General features: G+C 37.4%; 1 protein-coding gene across 10 annotated transcripts in view; it reads left to right on the top strand.

Moving 5' to 3' along the window:
* The window catches only part of Tpst (tyrosylprotein sulfotransferase), a 332,855-nt gene that overhangs the window by 90,168 nt on the left and 220,595 nt on the right, over positions 1-22,092 (top strand). The window contains exon 1 of one of the 10 annotated variants that reach the window (XM_074128988.1): positions 4,723-4,853. The exons of 7 other annotated variants lie outside the window; for them this stretch is intronic. In XM_074128988.1, coding sequence (XP_073985089.1) covers positions 4,851-4,853 — 3 coding nt within the window. In that variant the 5' untranslated portion in view covers positions 4,723-4,850. Of the gene's footprint in view, positions 1-4,722; positions 4,854-8,726; positions 8,953-22,092 lie in introns of those variants that run through there. 2 more of the 10 variants (XM_074128983.1, XM_074128986.1) reach the window with 2 other exon arrangements.

Raw genomic sequence — 22,092 nt, 5'->3', positions numbered from 1 at the left:
TTCTTGCAAGGAATCTGTACTGCGTAGTTTTTCCTTATACAGACTGGTAAATAGAACCTCATAATTCCAAACCCATAATTAAGGTAGGTTTCAATAGTGTTTCTGCCTACAAGGTTAATTTATTCTGGTGTGACCAACTTTGATCTGGTTTCCAAAACTTTTTTGGAATTTGCCCGTGTCTTTGATTTACTTAGTATGTTTTCAGTTTTGATTTCAGTGGATTCTGGGTCAATCGGGATAGAAGCGGGAGTCAGTCTGGATTGAATGATGAGATTGGATTACAATTTAGGAGGGAGTATTCGATATTTTTGTTCCTCTAGGCGTTAAAATAGCCTTACTCATTGCTTCCCAAAGATGTTAACTTCGTTAGATAGTTTATATGTCAAAAATATTGGCAAACTTCGACCTATTTTTTCGGTGTTACCTTTTTTTTTGTTGAATTGACTAGAGATAGCCTTAGGTTTCTCCGACAATCTTCACTTTTACTTCGTTCAAGAAGAAGGAAAAGTTCTTATCTACTTTCCTGCTCCGGGTGGGACCACTCCGTTTTACTATAACACGATATGGATAAGAGAAAAACTTTTTCTTTTCTCAGTTTTTCTTAGTGAACTTACAAGTTTTCTTCTTTTTTTTTTAGCAATATGTATATTGATTTTTCTTCTAATTTTCTTTTTTTCTTTTTTTACAAGGAAACGGTTTCTTTTTGCCCCCCACTCGAGTTCAGTTATTGATACAAGGGTTGTGCTAAAGAAGAGTGTGAAAACAAAGATTTTTTTTTCAAGGAAATAGATTTTTAAGAAATAATTCTGGAACCTCTAGCTTTCCTCAATAAGTTCTTTTATTACAGTGAAGCTACTTTAAAGATAACTAATAATTCTTGCGGAGGTCCCGGGTTCGAATACAACTGATGGCCCTTAAATTTTCTCTTCCTAGGAGCTTCTTTCAGCTCATTGTTCGGTGACGAACCAGAGAACACTTTCCGGAAGCTGGTAGTTTACTGGGGAAAGCTCTGGGCGCCAGTAATCTCAGATGTTGGCGCGCCTTAAATAAAATTTTAAAAAAAACAACTCAAAAAATTAAGAAAAATAAAACCTTTACCTAATTAAAACATTTATTTTCTTTCTTTCAAATAGAATGATTTTTTTATAAATTAAAATTTTAGTTGATAGTATCTGTTGCTAACAGTTACTATTGACTCGCTACTTTATTGATCAGCCCTACAAAGAGTTGATGAACGAACCTCATAAATTTTACATGAATTAACTGAACCAGCTCAGGGTATTTCCCCACTTTAATCGTGTGTACTGGTTTTAAGCCCTTTGTCAGTTTGCCAGTTTAAAGATTGTGAAGTACACGAAGAAATAACTAAACGTTTTGGTATAAAAACAATTGGGAGTGTACCTGCAATTGATGTTTTCAAGAGAGGCTCTTTATTTTTATTTATTTTTTTTGGTCAAAAGGGTTAATTTTTCTGATTAGGGAAATAGAAAAAGAATGGGGGGAAAATCACACAGTTAAATCATCATAAAACATCAAAAGTTCGCGCCGATCTGCTGGTTGAGGTGGGAGCCAGCATTCGTAGTAAGGTTTCTTTGACAAATACTCGATCTTTTTCCTCAATTTCCCTCATTTTTTTTTTTCACCGCTAAAACTGGGAAAAAAAACCAGATCCAAGAATAGTTAGTCCAAAGAAGTTATTGGAACGCAGAGCCACACTTTTTTACAATCTGTGTTGTCCTAAAAATGTACATTTCGTCGCACCCAAAAACATGAAGTAAAAGTAAAGATATGCCTATTTTTTCTGCCGGGTTTTACGTTTAAGTTCAAATTAGGTGTCGTGTGGACGGAGGCGACTAGCAAATACGAGGGTCGTTTGAAAAGTCCGTACAAAGTCGGAGAGATAGCACCACTGGCGCGTATCGACGTTATGTTTAGTTAGTAGCATCTCTTGGAAGAACACACACCAAGTTTCAGCCAGATCGGTCTATTTTTTTGTGTTTGGCATTCGTTTGAATCTAGGAAGTCGATTTCAAAAAATGGACGAAAAAGAATTTCGTGTGTTGATTAAACACTACTTTATGAAAGGCAAAACGCCTCAGGAGACTAAAGAGAAGCTTGATAAACATTATGGTGACTCCGCACCTTCGATTAGAACAGTTTATAAGTGGTTTCAAAATTTTCGGAGTGGCCATATGGGCACAAGTGACGCTGAACGTTCTGGACGCCCTGTTGAGGTTACTACTCCAGAAATCATTGATAAAATCCATGATATGGTGATGGATGACAGAAGAGTGAAGGTGCGTGAGATTGCTAGTGCTGTGGGCATCTCGAATGAACGGGTACATAATATTTTACATCAATATTTGGACATGACAAAGCTATTTGCAAGATGGGTGCCCCGATTGCTCACGCTTGACCAAAAACGAAATCGTGTGAAGTGTTGCAAGGACGGTTTGCAGCTGTTCCAGAAGAATCCGCAGGACTTTAAGCGTCGTTTCGTCACTGTGGATGAAACATGGATACATCACTACACTCCTGAGACCAAAGAACAATCTACGAGTAAACAATGGGTTACCAAGGGGGAATCTGCGCCAAAAAAAAGGCGAAGACCGTTCCTTCGGCCGGAAAGATTATGGCGACTGTCTTTTGGGATTCGCAAGGAATAATCCTCATCGACTATCTGGAAAAGGGTAAAACTATTACAGGTGCATATTATTCATCGCTATTGGACCGTTTGAAAACCGAGCTGCAAGAAAAACGCCCACAAAAAAGTCCTTTTCCATCACGACAACGCACCAACTCACACCTCAGCAGTTGTGGTCGCAAAATTAATGGAAATAGGGTTCCAACTCGTTTCACATCCCCCCTATTCTCCAGACTTGGCTCCCTCGGACTACTATTTGTTCCCCAATATGAAGAAATGGCTGGCGGGAAAAAGATTTTATTGAAACGAGGAGGTGATTGCAGAAACGAATGGCTATTTTTCAGACTTGGACAAATCTTATTATTCGGAAGGGATCAACAAACTAGAGCAGCGTTGGACGAAGTGTATAAGCCTAAAAGGAGGCTATGTTGAAAAATAAAAAAGGTTTACCCCAAAAAATTAAATAGTTTTTATTTTTGCACGGACTTTTCAATCGACCCTCGTATACTTTACTGCAAATTTCTCATATTAACCATTAAAGGTATAGACCGGGGAATATAGCCTAGTACCGCAATACATCGTAGCTTTGCGGATCTAGCATCTAACCGCTCAGCTATCGTGGTGACTAGCAACCATACTTTACTATAAATTTCTCATATTAACCATTAAAGGTATAGATAGGGGAATATAGCCTAGCACCGCAATACATCTTAGCTTTGCGGGTCTAGCCTCTAACCGCTCGGCTACCGTGGCGACTAGCAAACATACCTTACTATAAATTTCTCATATTAACCATTAAAGGTATAGACCGGGGAATATAACCTAGTACCGCAATACATCTTAGCTTTGCGGGTCTAGTCTATATCCGCTTGGCTATCGTGGTGACTAGCAACCATACCTTACTATAAATTTCTCATATTAACCATTAAAGGTATAGACCGGGGAATATAACCTAGTACCGCAATACACCTTAGCTTTGCGGGTCTAGCCTCTAACCGCTCGACTACCGTTGCGACTAGCAAATATACTTTACTGCAGATTTCTCATATTAACCATTAAAGGTATAGACTGGGGAATATAGCCTAGTACCGCAATACACCTTAGCTTTGCGGGTCTAGCCTCTAACCGCTCGGCTACCGTTGCGACTAGCAAATATACTTTACTGCAGATTTCTCATATTAACCATTAAAGGTATAGACCGGGGAATATAGCCTAGTACCGCAATACACCTTAGCTTTGCGGGTCTAGCCTCTAACCGCTCGGCTACCGTTGCGACTAGCAAATATACTTTACTGCAGATTTCTCATATTAACCATTAAAGGTATAGACTGGGGAATATAGCCTAGTACCGCAATACACCTTAGCTTTGCGGGTCTAGCCTCTAACCGCTCGGCTACCGTGGCGACTAGCAAATATACTTTACTGCAGATTTCTCATATTAACCATTAAAGGTATAGACTGGGGAATATAGCCTAGTACCGCAATACACCTTAGCTTTGCGGGTCTAGCCTCTAACCGCTCGGCTACCGTGGCGACTAGCAAATATACTTTACTGCAGATTTCTCATATTAACCATTAAAGGTATAGACTGGGGAATATAGCCTAGTACCGCAATACACCTTAGCTTTGCGGGTCTAGCCTCTAACCGCTCGGCTACCGTGGCGCCTAAAACATGAAGCATGAAGCAGATAAATTGGATGAGAAGATTATTAATTAATGTTTACAATGTAGTAATTGCACTTAATAGTAATGAGTAACCTCCGCCTAAAATAATTCTCAAAAATTAATCTCAAATTTAAAGAAATTCGTTGAAGTTTTCTTCCAATAAATTTTAAAAAACAAAAGTAAAAAATCCAAGTTAGTAAAAATTCTGATTACTGAAAACTTTTTCAACCTACGTCATGTTGGTATAACAAATAATGTTGCTGATCGTGCAACTTTGAAGAAAATTGCGCTGAACTGAGAATGAAAACTTCCTGAACAAGCAGGAGTTTTTTTATTTTTTCGATTCACTCAATATCGATACCTGAGTTTTTAATAACCATTTCGTTTTTTCGTTACTGAGAGGATAGTTCCTGCTAATTATATTTTCTTGTGTCTAGAATTAAGAAACTGTAAGATAATTTGATCCCGTATTGATCATTATTATCTATTTATTTATTTTTTCTTATTACAGGTAAGCGGAATACTTATTGGAACTTATTTTATGGTGAGTTTTAATGATTTATTTACATTGTCAATCATTGTCTTTCTTTCCCGTATTGTAATTCTTAGAGTTGTGCTAAGAATTGTTCATAGATAGTTCAACGTCTTTTCGCAGGGTCGAATTGAAAGTTAGGTTGTTCCTGTTTAGAACAGACAGTACACAGTGTACACGATAAAGTACTGAAATTGTCAAGACACGTACAGAAAAATAGATATTTTATTGCCAAAATTCTTGATTATTACTGCAATCAATTTTTTTATTTCGATTGATTTGTATCCATTCTTTTTCTACCTCCCCCCCACCCGATCAAGGACACCGTTGATCATCTTTTCAATTTCTTTTTTTCACTTGAGATCTTACTGTGGTTCTACACCTTCCTCATCCTTAAATCCGAGATTTCAATCCTCTGAAACGTAGTTAATATATCACGTAGTTTGAGTTAGAAATTTGAAAATATTAGTATCAGTATCATTTCTAGTGATTCACCTGCCCAACAATCCTTACGCGAGGTCTTATTAACGTGAAACATAACTCTGTCTCTCTCTCTCCGATGGTAGGAGGGGTCTTTCACTGGTTGCTAGGCAACACTTGAAGCCAGCTAACAGGAAGTAAGAGCTTTTACGCTGCCTGAAACTTCAGATTGATCTCTGAGCTAATTTGGTTCTTTAGAATGAATCAATTGGGGGAACGATATGGACTTAAATCTGCAGTTTTTTTTTTGTTTTTTTTAATCAATTTTATTGTGACAAGGTAAAGTTCGTCCTTAAATGGTACTTAAATTTGAAAACCTATACTGTACAATATGGCAATTGATATTAAAGTCGTTTTCACGATAACAAAAGAAAATAGCGCGCGTACTTGAGACGTAAGTTGCGAAGTGTGGTGTCGTAAATGTAAGTTAAGAAGTCCTATGTTCAGTTCGATAGATTACACGAACGGACGGTTACCCGCTAGGGAAGGAACGCAGGCCAATGTTCCTCGTTTTTTCCCCTCATCAACAAAGGGGCTACTGAAGAGTTATACAGAAATCTTTACTCACCAGCGGAAGCTGGAAGTTTATAAGCTTACCGCGTACTCTAGTCATCCACTAGAGGTGGGTAAACTAGGAGTCATGACGAGTCAGCCTCTCAGAAGGTTGAGTGAACCTGGAGAGTTAGTTTAATCTAACGCAGGGTGGGAAGACCCTAGCGTAAGCGCTACAGTTCTCTACAAGGTGGGCGCGCAGTTTTTGTTAGACTCTCCGTAGACAGGACAGAACTGAATAGGATAGGACCGCAATTGATTGGGCGCTCCTAGAGCAGCTAGTCCACTCAATGGTGCTGAGTCATAGACCAGACCATAAGGGCTTTAGTTGACAATCAGCATGAGACCTCCACCTCTTCCTTGGTTAGAAATCTAATGAATTCTTACAACAATTAAACTTCACCCGTCCAGCGAAACAAAGTAGTAGAGCTTGCAAAGTTGAATTAGAGAGAGCCATTTCTCTCTTCATATTTAATTTTTATTCCCCGCCTTTTGCATTTTCAGGAGCGAAAAGAGCCCGAGGGAATCCCCGCTAATAATAACCAGGTCAACTAAATTCCCAGCGCAGTATTGGATTAACCTTTTGCTCTTGCTAAAAATTGCTTATACAAACCTACATCTGGAATAATTAAATCAATAAAAATCTCCATCTTTAAAACTGATACTTTAAGCCATCAACTTTTATTACATTTAGCAATTCATTAAGAAACGAAGCACTACTACTGATGACCTAGTTTCTTCATTTATGTTTGTCTTCACTGAAGTGTTGACATTGTGTTTGATTTAGGTAATTAAAAAGAGAATAATACGGAATAGAAGTGGTGGTTTAAGTAATTGCTATCGATTGTAGGATTCAATTAATATCAACCGGCTTTTAGATTTGCTCTCAATTCAGAGAGAATCGAACATCCACCTGTTCTATCCGTCCCCCTTCCACCAAAAACACCACAGACAGTTTACCATTTGTTTGGTCTTCGTCTGAAATTTTTGTAATTAATCTTTCTTTACCTTTGTTATAATTTCACTGAAGTTTTATTAGTAATATAATGTCATCAGGTTTTGTATGTTTAGGTTAAAAATTTCTTTTCAACTCTGTACTGGATTTTACTGATACAATCAAAGTGCATAATTTTTTCAGTAACTTCACTTGCACAATCTTTGGTTGCGATCACTGAAGTTTCTTTAGTTAACCAGTTAACTGTTTCGATCTTGTTGGAAAATGTGTCCCCCTACGTGCGTCGTACAAATTAAGCGATGACGAATATATTCGTCAAACTCCAGAGTATGTTTCATATGAAATTAGTTTGCAATGAAATAACTTTTATATTTTTTTTCCGTTATTTATTTCATGTACATCTATTCATTTATTTATATTAACATAAATAGGAACCAAAAACATCAAAAATAAATTTCGTTGCACTCGAATATTCTATTGTTCTATCTGGTAACAGCTTGCTGCTACACACTGATTTACTTTCTTCGATCGGGACAAAAATATTTTCTAAATTACCTTATTATCATTCAAATGATAAAGTGTTATGGAGGAAATCCGACAAAGAATCATTAAACTTGGAAAAATCTGGTGTCACTAAACAGCTCACTCAATACTGTCCTTGCAGAAGTATGAAGTACCAAATTACAAAGGATGCGCACTGCTGCAATTATCCTCCGAGTAGGTCGCTGCAACATTGCAGACTGGTATTTATGGAAATGAATCCCTGTATAGATGATAAAATACCAACAATTATGCAGGGAAATATCTTGGCAGGTTAGTAGCCCACGACTTAGCAATTTGGATGATCCCTAAATCTTGGACCCCGCACATGAGCCACAAAAAAAGCTCCGCCTCTTGAATACACAGGTAAATAGGGAACAAAAGGATCCTCATCCTTATTCTCATCCTTATTACCAGGCGCGCCACTTACTGCATTGCCTAGTTTAACACAATATATGAATTCGTTATTTGATTCAGTGATGATCAATAAAAGACAAGGATACATTTACGAAGAATAATTCATACTACATCTATCTATTAGTTCTTTCTATTTGGACATGGCCACAAAATATTCCAAACTTCTTGCAGTTTAGGAATATATTTTAGTTTTAACTAAAATTGCAAAATTAACTGCCGATGGTCACTTCTGAAAACGCATGACGAATATACTCGCATTAACACAAAATTTTACACTTTTTTTTCATGACGAATATCTTCGTCATAACATAAACAGTTAACTGGTTAAGTGTGGAGAACTTTGTTTTTAAAGGCAACTTGATTGAAGGTTTGTTGTAAGCGCGCGAAGTTAGATTTATTAATTTTGAGTGAAGTTCAAAATTAAGTAAGTCTTTGTTAAAGTTAGAAGATTGGCTTTATTTTTTATAATATAATTTTGTAAATCAACTTGTAATAGCTGTTGTTGTTGTTCTTCCAAATAGGATTGACAAATAATTTCTATGGAGGATGTTGTAGGCTTCACTGGGAACAGATTGATTGTTTGAATTTGATCGAAAGGACCTAGCTAATTTGTTATATTCCCTCTAGGATACTACTACCTACTTCATAGAACTCTCGCAATATCCCAGAAGCTTTAAAGATAAGAAGAAGAAGAAGTGAATGCGATTGAGAAAGCGAGAGAAAGAAAAAAAACTAGTCATTGGAGGCGGCAGTGAAATAGCAGAGGTGGAATACGAACAACCCCCACTGGAGAAATACAGACACAGATCTCTCTCTTCTACTACTACAAGATAGGGGGCGGTAGAGAATGTCCAAATGGGGGTTGTTGATAATGCGCATGCACCATTTCCATTCTTCAGACTGAAAGAGATATAACCCGAGTGTGTGAAGGTTTCAGTCAGAGAAGGTTACCTCTGTAAATCACACCTGCCAGTAGCATTCGCTTGCCGCCGCCGATCACAGTATTTAACCCGTGAAAACGACTGCCGCCATCACCACCACCGCCCCCACGGTAATCTTTAGTTGATGTTGATGTTGTTGTTTGTTGTCCGTACAACTTAACTGTGAGAACTTGGTCGTCGTCATTTGCCGCTCCCGCGAAATTCTAGCGCTCTTTAACTGACACGTGTGAGTACATAATACATTTCCTTTTATATATAAATATATATTAATTCCCCTTCCTTGCTCTGAAGAAAACGTTTGTTAGTTTGCTGAGAAATAATAATTTTTGGTCTTTGTACTCCAAGTAAAAGAACATATTGTAAGGTGACCTTTCGACCAGGAAAACAATCCATTGTGAGCATCCACACGGCTTCTCTTCCGCAATTTAAGTAACCAATTAAATTCAGCAATTTCAGGAAAGTAAATAATCAGTTCGACTTCAACATGTTCACTATGATTGAATCAAATTCCTAAAAACAGCTAAAAACTATTTAAAAAAAAAAAAATAGTCCAATAAAATGATACATCCGTTCGTCCTTCACCAATTATGTTAATTCCTATTAATATTTTTCTGGTAATGAGACCGCACATTATTATAGAATACTTCAAAGGGAAATGCATTGCCCCTCCAGCCGTAAGACGCTTTTTCTTGGGAAACTTTTTCGATCAACATGTAGTGAAAAATCAGCGTTTAAAATTTTTATGGAAAACCGTTGGATATATTTTCAAATCTTCTGAGAGAAATGCCAATGCCGATTGAAAGATTTAGCCCTATAACTGATTGCCGTATGTCCTGATGTCGCTTTTACTAAATATGGCGACATTTAGTAATATCAAATCAGAGAACTTATCTCTGTTTTTGGGGAAGCTTTCATTAAATATATGTTTCATAATATTTATCTTATTATTATGTAAATAAGTAACATAGTTGCTCAGTTATCGTTTTCCTAAATTGGTGCTTTTTTATCTTACTTCTGTCATCAGTTATCATATGAATTTCATCTTTCTAAACATATTAACCAGTTAAGCGTGTTTGACGTGTATACACTAATAATACACTCTGTAATCTCAAGCCCTAGAGATTGCAGAAAAAGTACCTTGCAGTGACTATTACGACTATTGTAAACGTTTGGTTGTTTTTTCCCTGCGTTCGACGTGTGTACACGTCATTGTCGTGATTTTACGAGTAATTTTACGTCGTGATTTTACGACATCTCGTAATTCCGCACACTGGGTTTTTTTTTTTTTTAAACTAAATTCCACGCTTAACTGGTTAAGGGTGTAGTCGAAAAAGTCTTCGCTTGTTTTAAAGTAATGTAGTTTTATGTGAATTTTGGATGTAATTTTAATAATACAGCTTCATGCAACGGTATTTTTATTAAATTATTGAAGTGTGTCCAGCTATAATACAACTGAAAAAATAATTTATATTGTCCACTCCGTCGACAGTCTTTAACCATGGCATATGCCTTTATTACTTTCTGTTCAAAGATGTGTATTTTTATTTACATTCTTATTTTTAATTAATAAAGACTATATAATAATAATAATAATAAATAGTTCCCATTTCGAATTAGTTCTTGAAAGGTTATCAAGTAACCTTCTTTTGACAAAATGGGTGGAAAAAATCCGCTGCATGCTAATGCAATACCAAATCCTCTTCCGAAGAACAGATTCCTCACTGAAGGTTGGAGAAGTTTTATTCTTCAACGTTCTTATAGGCCCAGAACTCCAACCACTTCGGACTGCCACTTATTCCCAAAGGTGGCTCCTTTTTTTTTGGCAGATGGTATTGGATTCTTTGTCTCCATAGAATCTGTCTGGAGCTATTTGGTCCTGGATTATTTGGAATGGGTTTTTAGTTTCGAGGATAAAGCCGGAAGTCTTTTTTTTTATATTTAATATATTGATTTCGGGGGAAAAAAGCAAAAACTTTTGCATGTTTAATGCACCCTACTCAGACATATCTAAACCTATACATTGTTTGACTTGAACGTATTCCATTATATTTTATGCAGGTGAATAAGAAAAACTAATAACAATAATTAGGCTATTTATGAATTTTATTTGAATCAAGTTTCTGGAGTTAATTTTGATGCAATTCAAGGAAAGAATGGTGATGTTAGATTCTACTAACAGTATAATCTATATAATCAATATAGATGTACAAGATTACTTAAGAAGTAATTCAAAACCAGTGTATGGGACATTAGGTTTTTCGGTCAAATAAGCTGAACTCTCTATTTTCCAGGGCATTAATCTGTCGTATTAAATTTTAATTTTAATATTAATATGGCGAGACATTATAAAATGTGTTACAAGCAATAACTCTTCCAGATATGTATGAATCTGTGTAGATATTATAGTAACAATAGATAATTACAAATGATAGCCCTAAAATTGTGTTTTGTCTGTTAGTCTGATTCTAAAACAAAGGTTGTTCCATAATGTCTTTGTCTTGTTCACCAGGACGTCCTCAGTATAGCGCACTCTGTGTTTTTGTATGGGTGTGATCATCCATCCCTAATCTGTGTATATACATGGACTAATGGAATATAGTGTGCAGCATTCTCCTGTTTTTACACAATTACACAACTAATTAATTACCTTAATGTGATACAAAATTTTATGCAAAGGTTTCTTTTTTTATAGGCGTCTCTTACCAAACTATTGATTATTGACAAAAGATATTAGATTTTCCATTTTGGGTTTTAGCCAGAAAGTTCACGTTTTATTCGTCCAATGGATGGTATATGACGTATTAAGGATTCCTGTGAAGTGCCATTTAATGACGCAGTCCAGCCTAAATTCCTAGTTGAAGAACTCAGGAATTGCGTTTATAGTACATTACAGCTTTTAGATTTTTTTTGGGAATTTTCTAGATAGACCTAGTATTTGCAATCGCCCTTGTACGTAACCTATGTTAGAACTACCATTTTGGTTTGAAACAGTTTTTCCCCCCCAGATAAATGGGGTAGCTTTTAGGGGAACTGTGACGTCACGATTTCTTTAACTAGTGAATTAATGATGAAGTCAAATTATCCATTCAGAAAACATTTGATTTTTCCTGAAATATTTAAGAACAAAATTAAGTTAAGAAGTGGAGTTCTCAGCATTAGAGCTAAACGTGTGTTTCTAGAAGAGTAAGGTTTTAAACAATGGCAAAATTACCTCATTTGTCTTATCATTATTTGTGACGAAATTGTGTCTTAACGAAGTAATCCATTGTGTGAATCTATCTGCTAGAACTGATCTTCAGATAGCTTGTGTAAATAAAGAAAGAGAAATTTGAAGGAAGTGGTTAAGACGATCTGGCGTTCTAATTACAAATCATCCGAGAATTACTTAACTGACCCTCAATGGGGTGGGAACCCACAGATTGTAGAGTGAGTTTAGTGGCTAATCCGATTCTCTCTGGTTCGCTCACTGGAGACTGTCCTTTACCAGATTTATCAACCAACCATTCATTTGCATCTAGTTGGTAAACCAGCAACTCTTGGAAAATAGCCACAGACAGTATCTCGAATCATTACCGGTCTGGTGAATTATGAAATATGAGTCTAGCTAGTGGGAAATATGGCCACTTTCACTCCTTTTCTTTTATTTTCTTTCTGCGTTATTTTCCATCTTTCTACCAATAAATAGATTTCCCTGTTCTACCAGTCACGCGATTGTTGTAAGCAAGTGTTGTTGTATTCCTGACCTATTTTCGGATTTACTATCATCATCATCATCAGAACACCTGCACCTAACTGGTGAATCAATTAATGTCGGGAGAAATTTAAAAAAAAACGTCCGTGCTACTAGAATGGGATATCAAGGAACACTTAAAATGTTGGCAGTACGAGGTGTGGCTATTAAATAATGAGGCTGATGCTGCTACAGAAGAACTATGCATGCGCCAAATCCTAACAACCGACAGCTGTGCAGCGTAAAGCCTTCTCTTTCGATTGCAGCTTCTCACGTGTTTGTAGAGAAATCTGTCTGACTGGAACCTGACGTGTTTGTGTAAGAGGTGTTAGTTTCGTTTTGCCGAAAACATGATACTACACATATAGTAGAACAAAGAATTGTCGTGAAATTTCACATGAAACTTGGTAAAACCGCTACTGAAACTTATCTTTTATTAAAAGAAGTTTATGGCGATGAATGATGTATCACGTGCGCAAGTTTTTGAGTGGTTCAAGCGTTTCCAAGATGGCCGAGAAGACGTCGGTGATGATGGCCGCCCGGGTCGCCCTTCCACGTCCAAAACGGATGAAAATATCGATTATAATTAATCAACATTACTCCGTGAAAGATTAAGGAAAAAAACGACCCGATTTGAGGGAAGAACAAGTCACGGGGTTCTCCATCAAGACAACGCGCCGGCTCACATTGCATTGTCTGTCCAAGACGTTTCTAGCCAAGTACAACATCCTAGTTTTAGGGTCATCCGCCTTATTCGCCTGACCTGGCCCCATGTGACTTTTATCTGTTCCCCAAAGTCAAATCAACATTAAAAGGAATACGATTTCAGTCCGTTGAAGCTGTGAAAGAAAAAGCGGCACGCGTCATGCAGGAGCTCCTACAGAAAAAGACTTCCAGCACTGTTTCGAACTATGGTAAATTCACATGGAGCGTTTTAGGGAAAGGGAAGGGGTGTATATTGAAGTTGACAGTAACTAATTATGTATAAATTTAAAATAAAATGTTTTACAGCAATAGTCTCGTTATTTAATAGCCACACCTCGTATATTAGAGCAATATGACGTCATAAAGTGAGGTGCTCTGGATGAGAGAGAGTTAGGGTTGGAATATTAATTAATCTGTTAATAATTAACGAATCACTGTCACATACATCGGTATGTGTTTAGTGGGGATGTGACCTGGTACTGGTCACATGGTCAGGGAAATGCTCGGCCGGCTGTCCGCGGTAGTGCGGGGGCGGGTAAGTCATTATTAATTAAATCTGCTTGTTTTTATGTGAGTCTACCAGCCTGGCTAATATGTCCCAACAGAACTTTGTCCTCTGCTCCTCGCCCTATTCACATTCCAGCCGGTTCTTTTGTTTAATCTAATTTTTAATTAAATTCATGTTCGAAGCGTATGATTTGAGCGGTAGTTTACTTGTTCCGCTTTAGTTGGGAACGTAATAAACAGTTGCTTTTAGCTGTATAAACAATTCGGGCGTGAGCGTTCAATTTGTTTCCTGCGGTACTTATGAAACAAAAATGATCTAAAATTACTGAAATTAAATTGCCTAGCATGGGGCAGCCTTAACTAATGACTAGTCACCAGTTTTAAGGACATTCCAGGTCAATTGGACCAGAGTTGCTGAACGCGCAGAGGTCTTATATCACAAACTAGAGATTGTGATTACACTGTTACATAAGGTATAAGAAGCTATTCCTTGACTTCTTAGGGCTCTGGATCCGCCCGCCCACTGTAGTTGACGGAGATATCTGCTGAGCCTGTATTACCTTCTATAGTAAGGCATAGAGGTCGTATAGAGTCGATACCAGTACCTGCTTACCCATAGTATCCAAGATTCCAGTTACTTTTAAAACCTAAATAGTTGAGCCATCTGTCTTGATCAGAACGTAGTCAGAGAAATGGCGTTTTCCCAAGGCGAAATTCTATACAATCATGAGATTTGTTATCCTCTCCGATGAACAGACAGGCTGTCATCAAAGCACAGAACTCCTGTGTTGTCAGGCTCAAAATTAGGTCTAGAAAACTCAGTAAACTGGGCAGAAGAGATAAAAATTTACTTACTAGGGTGAGGAATTTGATGGCCAAAGCCCTGACGAAGCTCGGTGCTTTTATAGGGTCTGTTTTGTGGGGTAGGCGATGGTATTTTCGTGGAGGAGTTCGAGGAGGAAGAAAAGTCGAAGAAATTTGCTTGGAACTGAAGATTTGTTTGGAAAATTATAACTGAAACAGATTTTTGAAGTAGGTCTTGGCCTGAGCGAATACCTTAAACTGACAGGTTTCTTTTCAGGGTATTTGTCCACTTAGAGATCATCTGAAGCTAGCTCTAGAACGCGATGGCTCTGGCAGTTTTTTCTGTGGGGAGACAGAGGAAACTCCATTACCACCTAACTGATATCAAAGCTTTATTCAATGCAGATTTCGAAACTGGAGAAACTAGCAGGGGCTAGAAGAGAACATACTAGCTTGTAGTGGCATATCTTGGGGCTGAAGGGAATCACGTGGCACCAATCGAGGGAGGCTCGATAGATCTTCAAGGTTACAGTTTTAAGACTGAGAAATTGGGGGTGCTTCATTCTACCAGAGATAATAACTTAGTTTTTCTAATTCAGAGCAGCTTAAGTCATGTCTTTTCGACCAAACACTAAATTTGGAAAAAAATAAGTCGACTTCCACTTTCAAATGTGCTTAAAAAGAAATTCCAAACAATATTTTACATGCTCCTCTTTACATTGCTCAGGATGTTGGCCCTAAATGGAACTAAATTGCCTTCAGAGGTATGTTTATGGTTCGCAGTTCTTTGAGAATGTCCAAAAATCGATTTTGCAAAACTCGGAATTAGTTCTTTAAAATGAAATTATATCTAATCCAAAAATTAATTAGCTTTAAAAGAGGTCTCTCCCTAAAGTTGATTAAGCCCAGGAAGTTAAGTACTTCCATGAATGATAAGCAGGAAAATAAGTTTCTCCTTAAGGATGTTTTTTCCCCCCCAAACTCCTAAGTTAAATTTAAATTTGTTCCATTTATATGTAGATTTTTGTTTAGATTATATTACATAATTCCATGTTTGTTAGTGTACTGTTTCCTTCGTAGAGGTGGTAAAGAAATGAACTCTCACTACGTGACTTTGTGACTACACGTGGTCGGGTATGCGGAATGACGAGCTTTTGATGATGGGTTTGGTGTTAACTTTAAAGTACACATACTTTGAGACTAATGGTTCTTCACATTATAATGACTGATGAAAGGTTTCCTATATACGTTGAAGTAACAATTTTAAGCTGATGCCATATTAGGGACATATCTAAAATAGGGCTCATCAAGACTCAATGTAAACATCTTTGCCATGTGTCTCTCTTGATACTCTGGCAATTTGCGTCTGTTGACTTCCTGAACTTTCAGTATATATATTGGGTTGCCACTACCAACTTTTCTAGAGTATTGCCTGTAAAGCTCCTTCACTCACCAAATAGAACTTAACTCAAGGTTATTATTATCATGAGAAAATGAGAAAAATGTTATTATTATTACTTTTTTTTTCGTTTGGCGCCTTGATAACTATGGTCGTTAGCGTCCCAGAATCTTCAATAACTCGATCCAGGTCACTCTTCTGTTCTGCCTGCTTGGCATGAGCTACAGCTCTTGGTCAGCCAGCATAGTGATGAAGAGCCTGAGACAGTCGAACTGGAGTCCACATGTTCTCTCTTAGTTCATCATTACAGTTTAACCAGGATGACCATGTTAACCTTGGTTGTACCACCCCCGTGCAATACCTAACTAGTTTGGACTGGTTGATCATCTTGAGTTTCGTGCGAAGAATATATTTAAGAATGTATTGAACTTCTTCGCGTGCACTGTCCAATACAAATCATAATAGAAACGTAACTCTTGCTGTTGAATAATTAGTTTCACATTTTAAATATTCTAATCAGCATGATTCTGAAACAACTATCTTTTTCAGTACAAATTACAAGTTTGTTTTTTTTTGCCTTTTTTTGGCATTGGCTTCCGCTTATCACTAGAATATCACTCACTCTCCATTCTTACTTATAAATACATTCGCTTCACACATTCATCCCTCTACTATATACAACTATTTACATACAAACTTACAACTAATGGATGGATCAGTACTCTATATTCCTGCCATCCTTATAGCTTAATCGAAATTAAAATCACCGTAATCTTTTTCTTGTATTCATTCTAATCGGCTATAACTTTTAAATACATTCATATTTCTATAGCTCTGCTATAGACTTAAGCACATAGATGTTGGTGGAGAATATTATGCCTTCGTAGCGAAATGGTGCATCTAAATACCTGTATATGTCGTCAAACATTCGTTTCCTTTCTACCACATAACGTGGACAGATGTTTGAAATCCTCCTCCTCATTGCAATCTACGCAAAAAGGAGAGAGGACCTTTTGTTGATCCTGTGAAGATACGAACCGCACACAGCGTGGTTCGCTGTCAGCCTGCTTATTGTCGTAACAACCCATTTATTAGTGACAGTTCTCTTAAACCAAGGTTGTCTAGGTAACTGATCTGCCATAGTTTTATAGAATCTCCCTTTATTCCATTACAAGTTGAAAAAAAAATAAAGTAATTATGTAAACTTCAGTATATGATAAAGACGTACGTTTGCAACGAATTTATTTTCTTCATTTTTCTCTAAAAATTTAGTGGAATAGGAAATATATATCTCTCACTTTTCCAAACAAAAGGGCCAGAAGGGATTTAGAGTTAAGTCTGGAAAGGTTAAACTCTCCTCCTATTTATGTACTTCGTAAACCTTTCGAACTTTAACTTATAGACAGCTCTCAAAGCTCTTTCTACTATAAATTATCAACTTAAAATAGATTTAAGTACAAAAATCTTTCTACAAACAAAATGGTTTTACTAAAAGTGAATAATTAAAGGAGAAAGTTATTTTTAGTTATTTCTCTTCCAATTTCCTTACATTTTTGGGAAAATAATTTATTTAGAGAAGTTTAGTTAGGAGTTTTTATCTTGAGTAATTAAAATTTTATTTAGTTAATTATATTTTGTTGGAATTAGCTGTAACGAGTCTCGAAACGAACAGTGAGTGGGTTACTGAATTCAATTGTTCTTACTTCTGAATTAGTTCCCTCTCGGAAATAGTGACATGGACAAGTGCTAAGATAAAACTACTCTCATTTGTATAACTTCCGCTTCCTACAGATTTTTAGTTTTAGGGGAGCAAAAAATTATTATTTTCTTGGTTCAGAATGGTTGAAATTATATTACTGTAAATCTAGAGAAACGTTGGAAGAAGAATATTATTATATAGGAAGAACCTTACGTCATCTCCTTCTATTGGCGGTAGAGATGACGTTATCTATTGTCATGAACCAGTTGATAGTAAAATGACAGTTGACATTGATGCAGCCAATTTATTCTGTGCTACAATGGGAACATAAGGCAATGCCTGGCATGATTTGGGGTCCTTGTCAGGAAATAGTCAGCAAAATGTTGCTCTTAAATTACTGTTAAGAGTTACTAGTGACAAATTTTTTATAGGAGATCGTCCTATATGTAATTTTATGAGTATAAATGTTCGTCACCTGAAGCGAGAGTGTGGTACACGGTTTGGTGGAGGAACTCGGAGCCCCTGGTATCTTCCAGGGCGGATTTGTGTGTGTGTGTGTGTGTGTGTGTGTGTGTTTAACGGAAAGGCGTGTTCGATTCAGTCTTCCGACAGGAAGTATCAGTATTACCATTACAATATCCTGGTTGCCGCTAAAAGTTCTTGAGCACTGATAAATCGTAAATGGTTATTTTGACTGAATGAACTGTGGTCAGTGAATAAATTAAAGACACTTTATTACGGCAGCTGAGGGCTGGTTGGCTTAAAGGGAAATGGGCCGACTTCTTATAGAGCCTGAACTCTTTTAGGGGGATGGAAGACTAGGTCTGCAGAGCTAAGCACTGGAGCAACCGCCCAGGAATGTGGTGAATGTAATCGGAAGAAATCCGAGGCGTGTTTCGGTTGGTGGAAAACTGAAGTTAGAATGAAGAACTTCCTTTTGTGTTCACTCAACTTATTTGCACTTATTATGCACCAAGAAATGCATAAGTTCGTATTCTGTAATGAAATTATGTCAGTTATTAATTTCTCTCTTTTTGAATCAGTCATTTTGATCCGCATTACCCTGAGTGTATATATTTCTTTTTTGTTTATTTATTTTGCAACTGTATCCAGTACAATAAGCAAAAGAAATGAATGATAAGTATAGCACAAATACACATGCACGCATATATATATATATATCCATACATATACGCGCACATGCATGTGCGCCAAGGGCTTGAATGGAGTGAACGACGACCATCCAGTGATGGAAGCCGTTAGTACGCCAGATTCGCAAGCTTACGCAGCAACCATCCTAGGAGGTCGGCGTTGAATGATGAGATGATCGCGTGGCCACCGCCGCTTTAATCTGCGCTGTGGATTTGAAGGAAGTGTTGTGATAGACATGTTGTGGATCAGAGGGTTGTAATGATTGTGTAGATTTGAGTGGAGTTTTGTGTACCGAGATTGGGCTATTACCAGAGACGAGAGGAATATTGAGATCAGAGTGTATTGTGTGATTGGAGACGTAGAAGGGAGCGTTAACTATTGTTCTCAGGATTTTTGATTGTAAGGTTTGAAGTCGGTTGATGCTCGATTTTTTTGGCGCTTCCGTAGAGTTGTATTTCGTACGTCCATATTGGAGCAAGTAGAGCGGTATATACGATAGTGTTCGTTTGTTTGTCAGGGTCAGTTTTGATCGTTTGTCGAGTAGTCTTTTCAACATTTTGTACCTCAGATTAAGGTCAATTCTTTTGAGTCTCGTGTGGGGGTTCCAAGTTAGTCGTTTGTCAAGAAGTAGTGTATATTTAACCCCATATTCTTAATGTTCGACTTCACCTTAGCTTTGCCCACGATTATAGGGCAGTGTAGGGGTAGTGAACCCCCCACAACTCATCCACTCTAGCGTAGGGGTAGTGAAACCCCACCACTCACCCACTCTAGCCAGAGAGAAAGGGACAGCCCCCTCGGACGCAGAGAAGGGAGGCTCGGCGAAGGTATATAAGAACAAGAGGAAAGTCAAAGAGGATATTCAAAATACAGATTCAAATAGACATTCAATTATCATATTCAGATTCAATTATTATATTCAATTCAGTGAGATATATATTCAATTCGGAAATTCGGAGATTCTGTAATTCTGTTCAAAGTCTTACACTTGAGTTGTACACATCGTTTAGCCACGTCAGTCAGTCTGTTCTGTTCTTGTAGTGTAAAGTATAGAGTCCTTGGCAGTCAGTCATATAAATACATAAAGTCTTATACCGATACTAAAAGTGTTATTTATCCATCAACATCCACAACCAACATCTCTCTCTCTCTCTCATCTGAACCCATTACAACTGTGAAACCCCACCACTCACCCACTCTAGCCAGAGAGAAAGGGACAGCCCCCTCGGACGCAGAGAAGGGAGGCTCGGCGAAGGTATATAAGAACAAGAGGAAAGTCAAAGAGGATATTCAAAATACAGATTCAAATAGACATTCAATTATCATATTCAGATTCAATTATTATATTCAATTCAGTGAGATATATATTCAATTCGGAAATTCGGAGATTCTGTAATTCTGTTCAAAGTCTTACACTTGAGTTGTACACATCGTTTAGCCACGTCAGTCAGTCTGTTCTGTTCTTGTAGTGTAAAGTATAGAGTCCTTGGCAGTCAGTCATATAAATACATAAAGTCTTATACCGATACTAAAAGTGTTATTTATCCATCAACGTCTACAACCAACATCTCTCTCTCTCTCATCTGAACCCATTATAGCAGTCAGAGATTCTGGCTATATTTGCACATCTTCACTGCAAGATAAGAGTTCAATACTCTTTGTAGATCGATTTAGGGACACCTTATAATAAATCTTTAAACGGTCTATAATAAATAAAACATTAGTAATAAAATCGCAGCATTATTGTTTTTATTTTAGTGGCGAGCCATTCTCGAACTAATACCGACCGACTGTCGCCAAATATGGCTGATACAGTAAAATTTATCTGTTTTTCCACTCTTGCCATGTTCAGCTATAAAAGCAGATGTCACAGAATTTTGTTGATAAACTATTGGATGATAAACAGATGCCATCATCCTCTTACATATATAATAAATATATTCTCTTCCAACATTTTGGCTTTGTCTTTCCTCTGGATTAACAAAATTTCTAGATTAATTAATTTCTACGTTTGCAATTATTTTAGATATTGAGTTGCCTTCAAAGAGCATTGAATTAAATTTGAAACCTATTTCAGTTTCTACTGAAATATTATGCGCTGAATTAATTTATCTAAAATAATTGGACCAATTGATCTGCCATTCACAGAAATGGAAATTCGTACCAAGGGAGGAGATATTGCCATTGATAATAATTATATTGAATGGAGCACATTCGCTCAATACGAAGAATGATGATTAATTTCTATTCTTCTCCCCTCTTCACCAGCCAGTGCTCATTATATTTTTTAAATATCTTTTAATTTCCAAACAATCGAGCAAAAATATGTTTCTCTGTACCCGCAAAGCTAGAAGTATTGGTTTAGTGGGTTAGTTTCACGGTCTAGGTCTTGGATTAAATATAATGGTTAATATGAGAAATTTATTATAGTCACCCCCAAAATTTATGTTTTTTAATTACATTTTTTAAATCTACGAAGTGCCGAAGAAGCAAAATCGTCCAATTTTATTATTTTCTTAATTTTACCTGAGGCAACTTGCTGCCACAAACTGTTCGAATAATGAAGGCGATTTTTGGGCATCAAAATTGTTTGTGAAAACACTGAGCAGTTATATTTTTTTGTCTGAAGATTTGTGGACCTCATAGGTAGCTCACATACTGGTCGAATATGGTAAATGGATATGATGATTTAAAAAGGCTATTCGCCGAGGCTGACTGCAGAATTAATCTATCAAGGCCGTGGGGCTATAAGGATGATTGTAGGCCTATTAACTGGCCACTGCAGGCTCAGAAAACACATGCATCGTATGGGCCTGGCAGATGATAGCCTCTGTAGGTTCTGTCAGGAAGAGGAGGAAACGGCACTGCCCGTGTTGTGTCAGTGTGAGGGGCTTGTATGGCTAAGGATGTTACTTCTCGGGGAGGAAAAACCAAGGCCTGTGAGCTTTACCCAAGAATCGCTCTCCAGCATTAAGAGTCTGATTAAAAGGACAGGTCTGGAGGGTGAGCTTTAGAGTGAGGGGAGCCACAATAGATCCAAAGGGGTCGCAGTGGCGTAGGCCTTGAGGCCGTCCTAGTCTAATCTAATCTAATCTAATGATTATAAAAACGATCGTGAAAGCTGGACCTAACTCAAACGGTTCGATGGTTCGTGGAGCAACGTGTAAGTTAGCCTCAATACTGTTGCGGATGGTTTAAAGCGCATTGGAAAGGTGATCTTCTTCTTCCTCCTCGGCGCTACAGCCCTGAAAGAACCAGGGTCTCCTCAATCAAGGCTCTCCACTGAGCTCTACCTTTAATCTACACCTTCGCACACCCATTTTCCTCAAATCCTCTTCAACGTCATCAAGCCACCTCAGTCTTGGCCTAC

Source organism: Rhodnius prolixus, unplaced genomic scaffold, assembly GCF_049639745.1.
Source record: "Rhodnius prolixus isolate KJV_2025 unplaced genomic scaffold, Rpr scaffold_9, whole genome shotgun sequence".
In the NCBI taxonomy this organism is placed as follows: Eukaryota; Metazoa; Arthropoda; class Insecta; order Hemiptera; family Reduviidae; genus Rhodnius; species Rhodnius prolixus.
The sequence above is the reverse complement of the archived record's forward strand: the minus strand, read 5'-3'. Positions and strand labels throughout refer to the sequence as shown.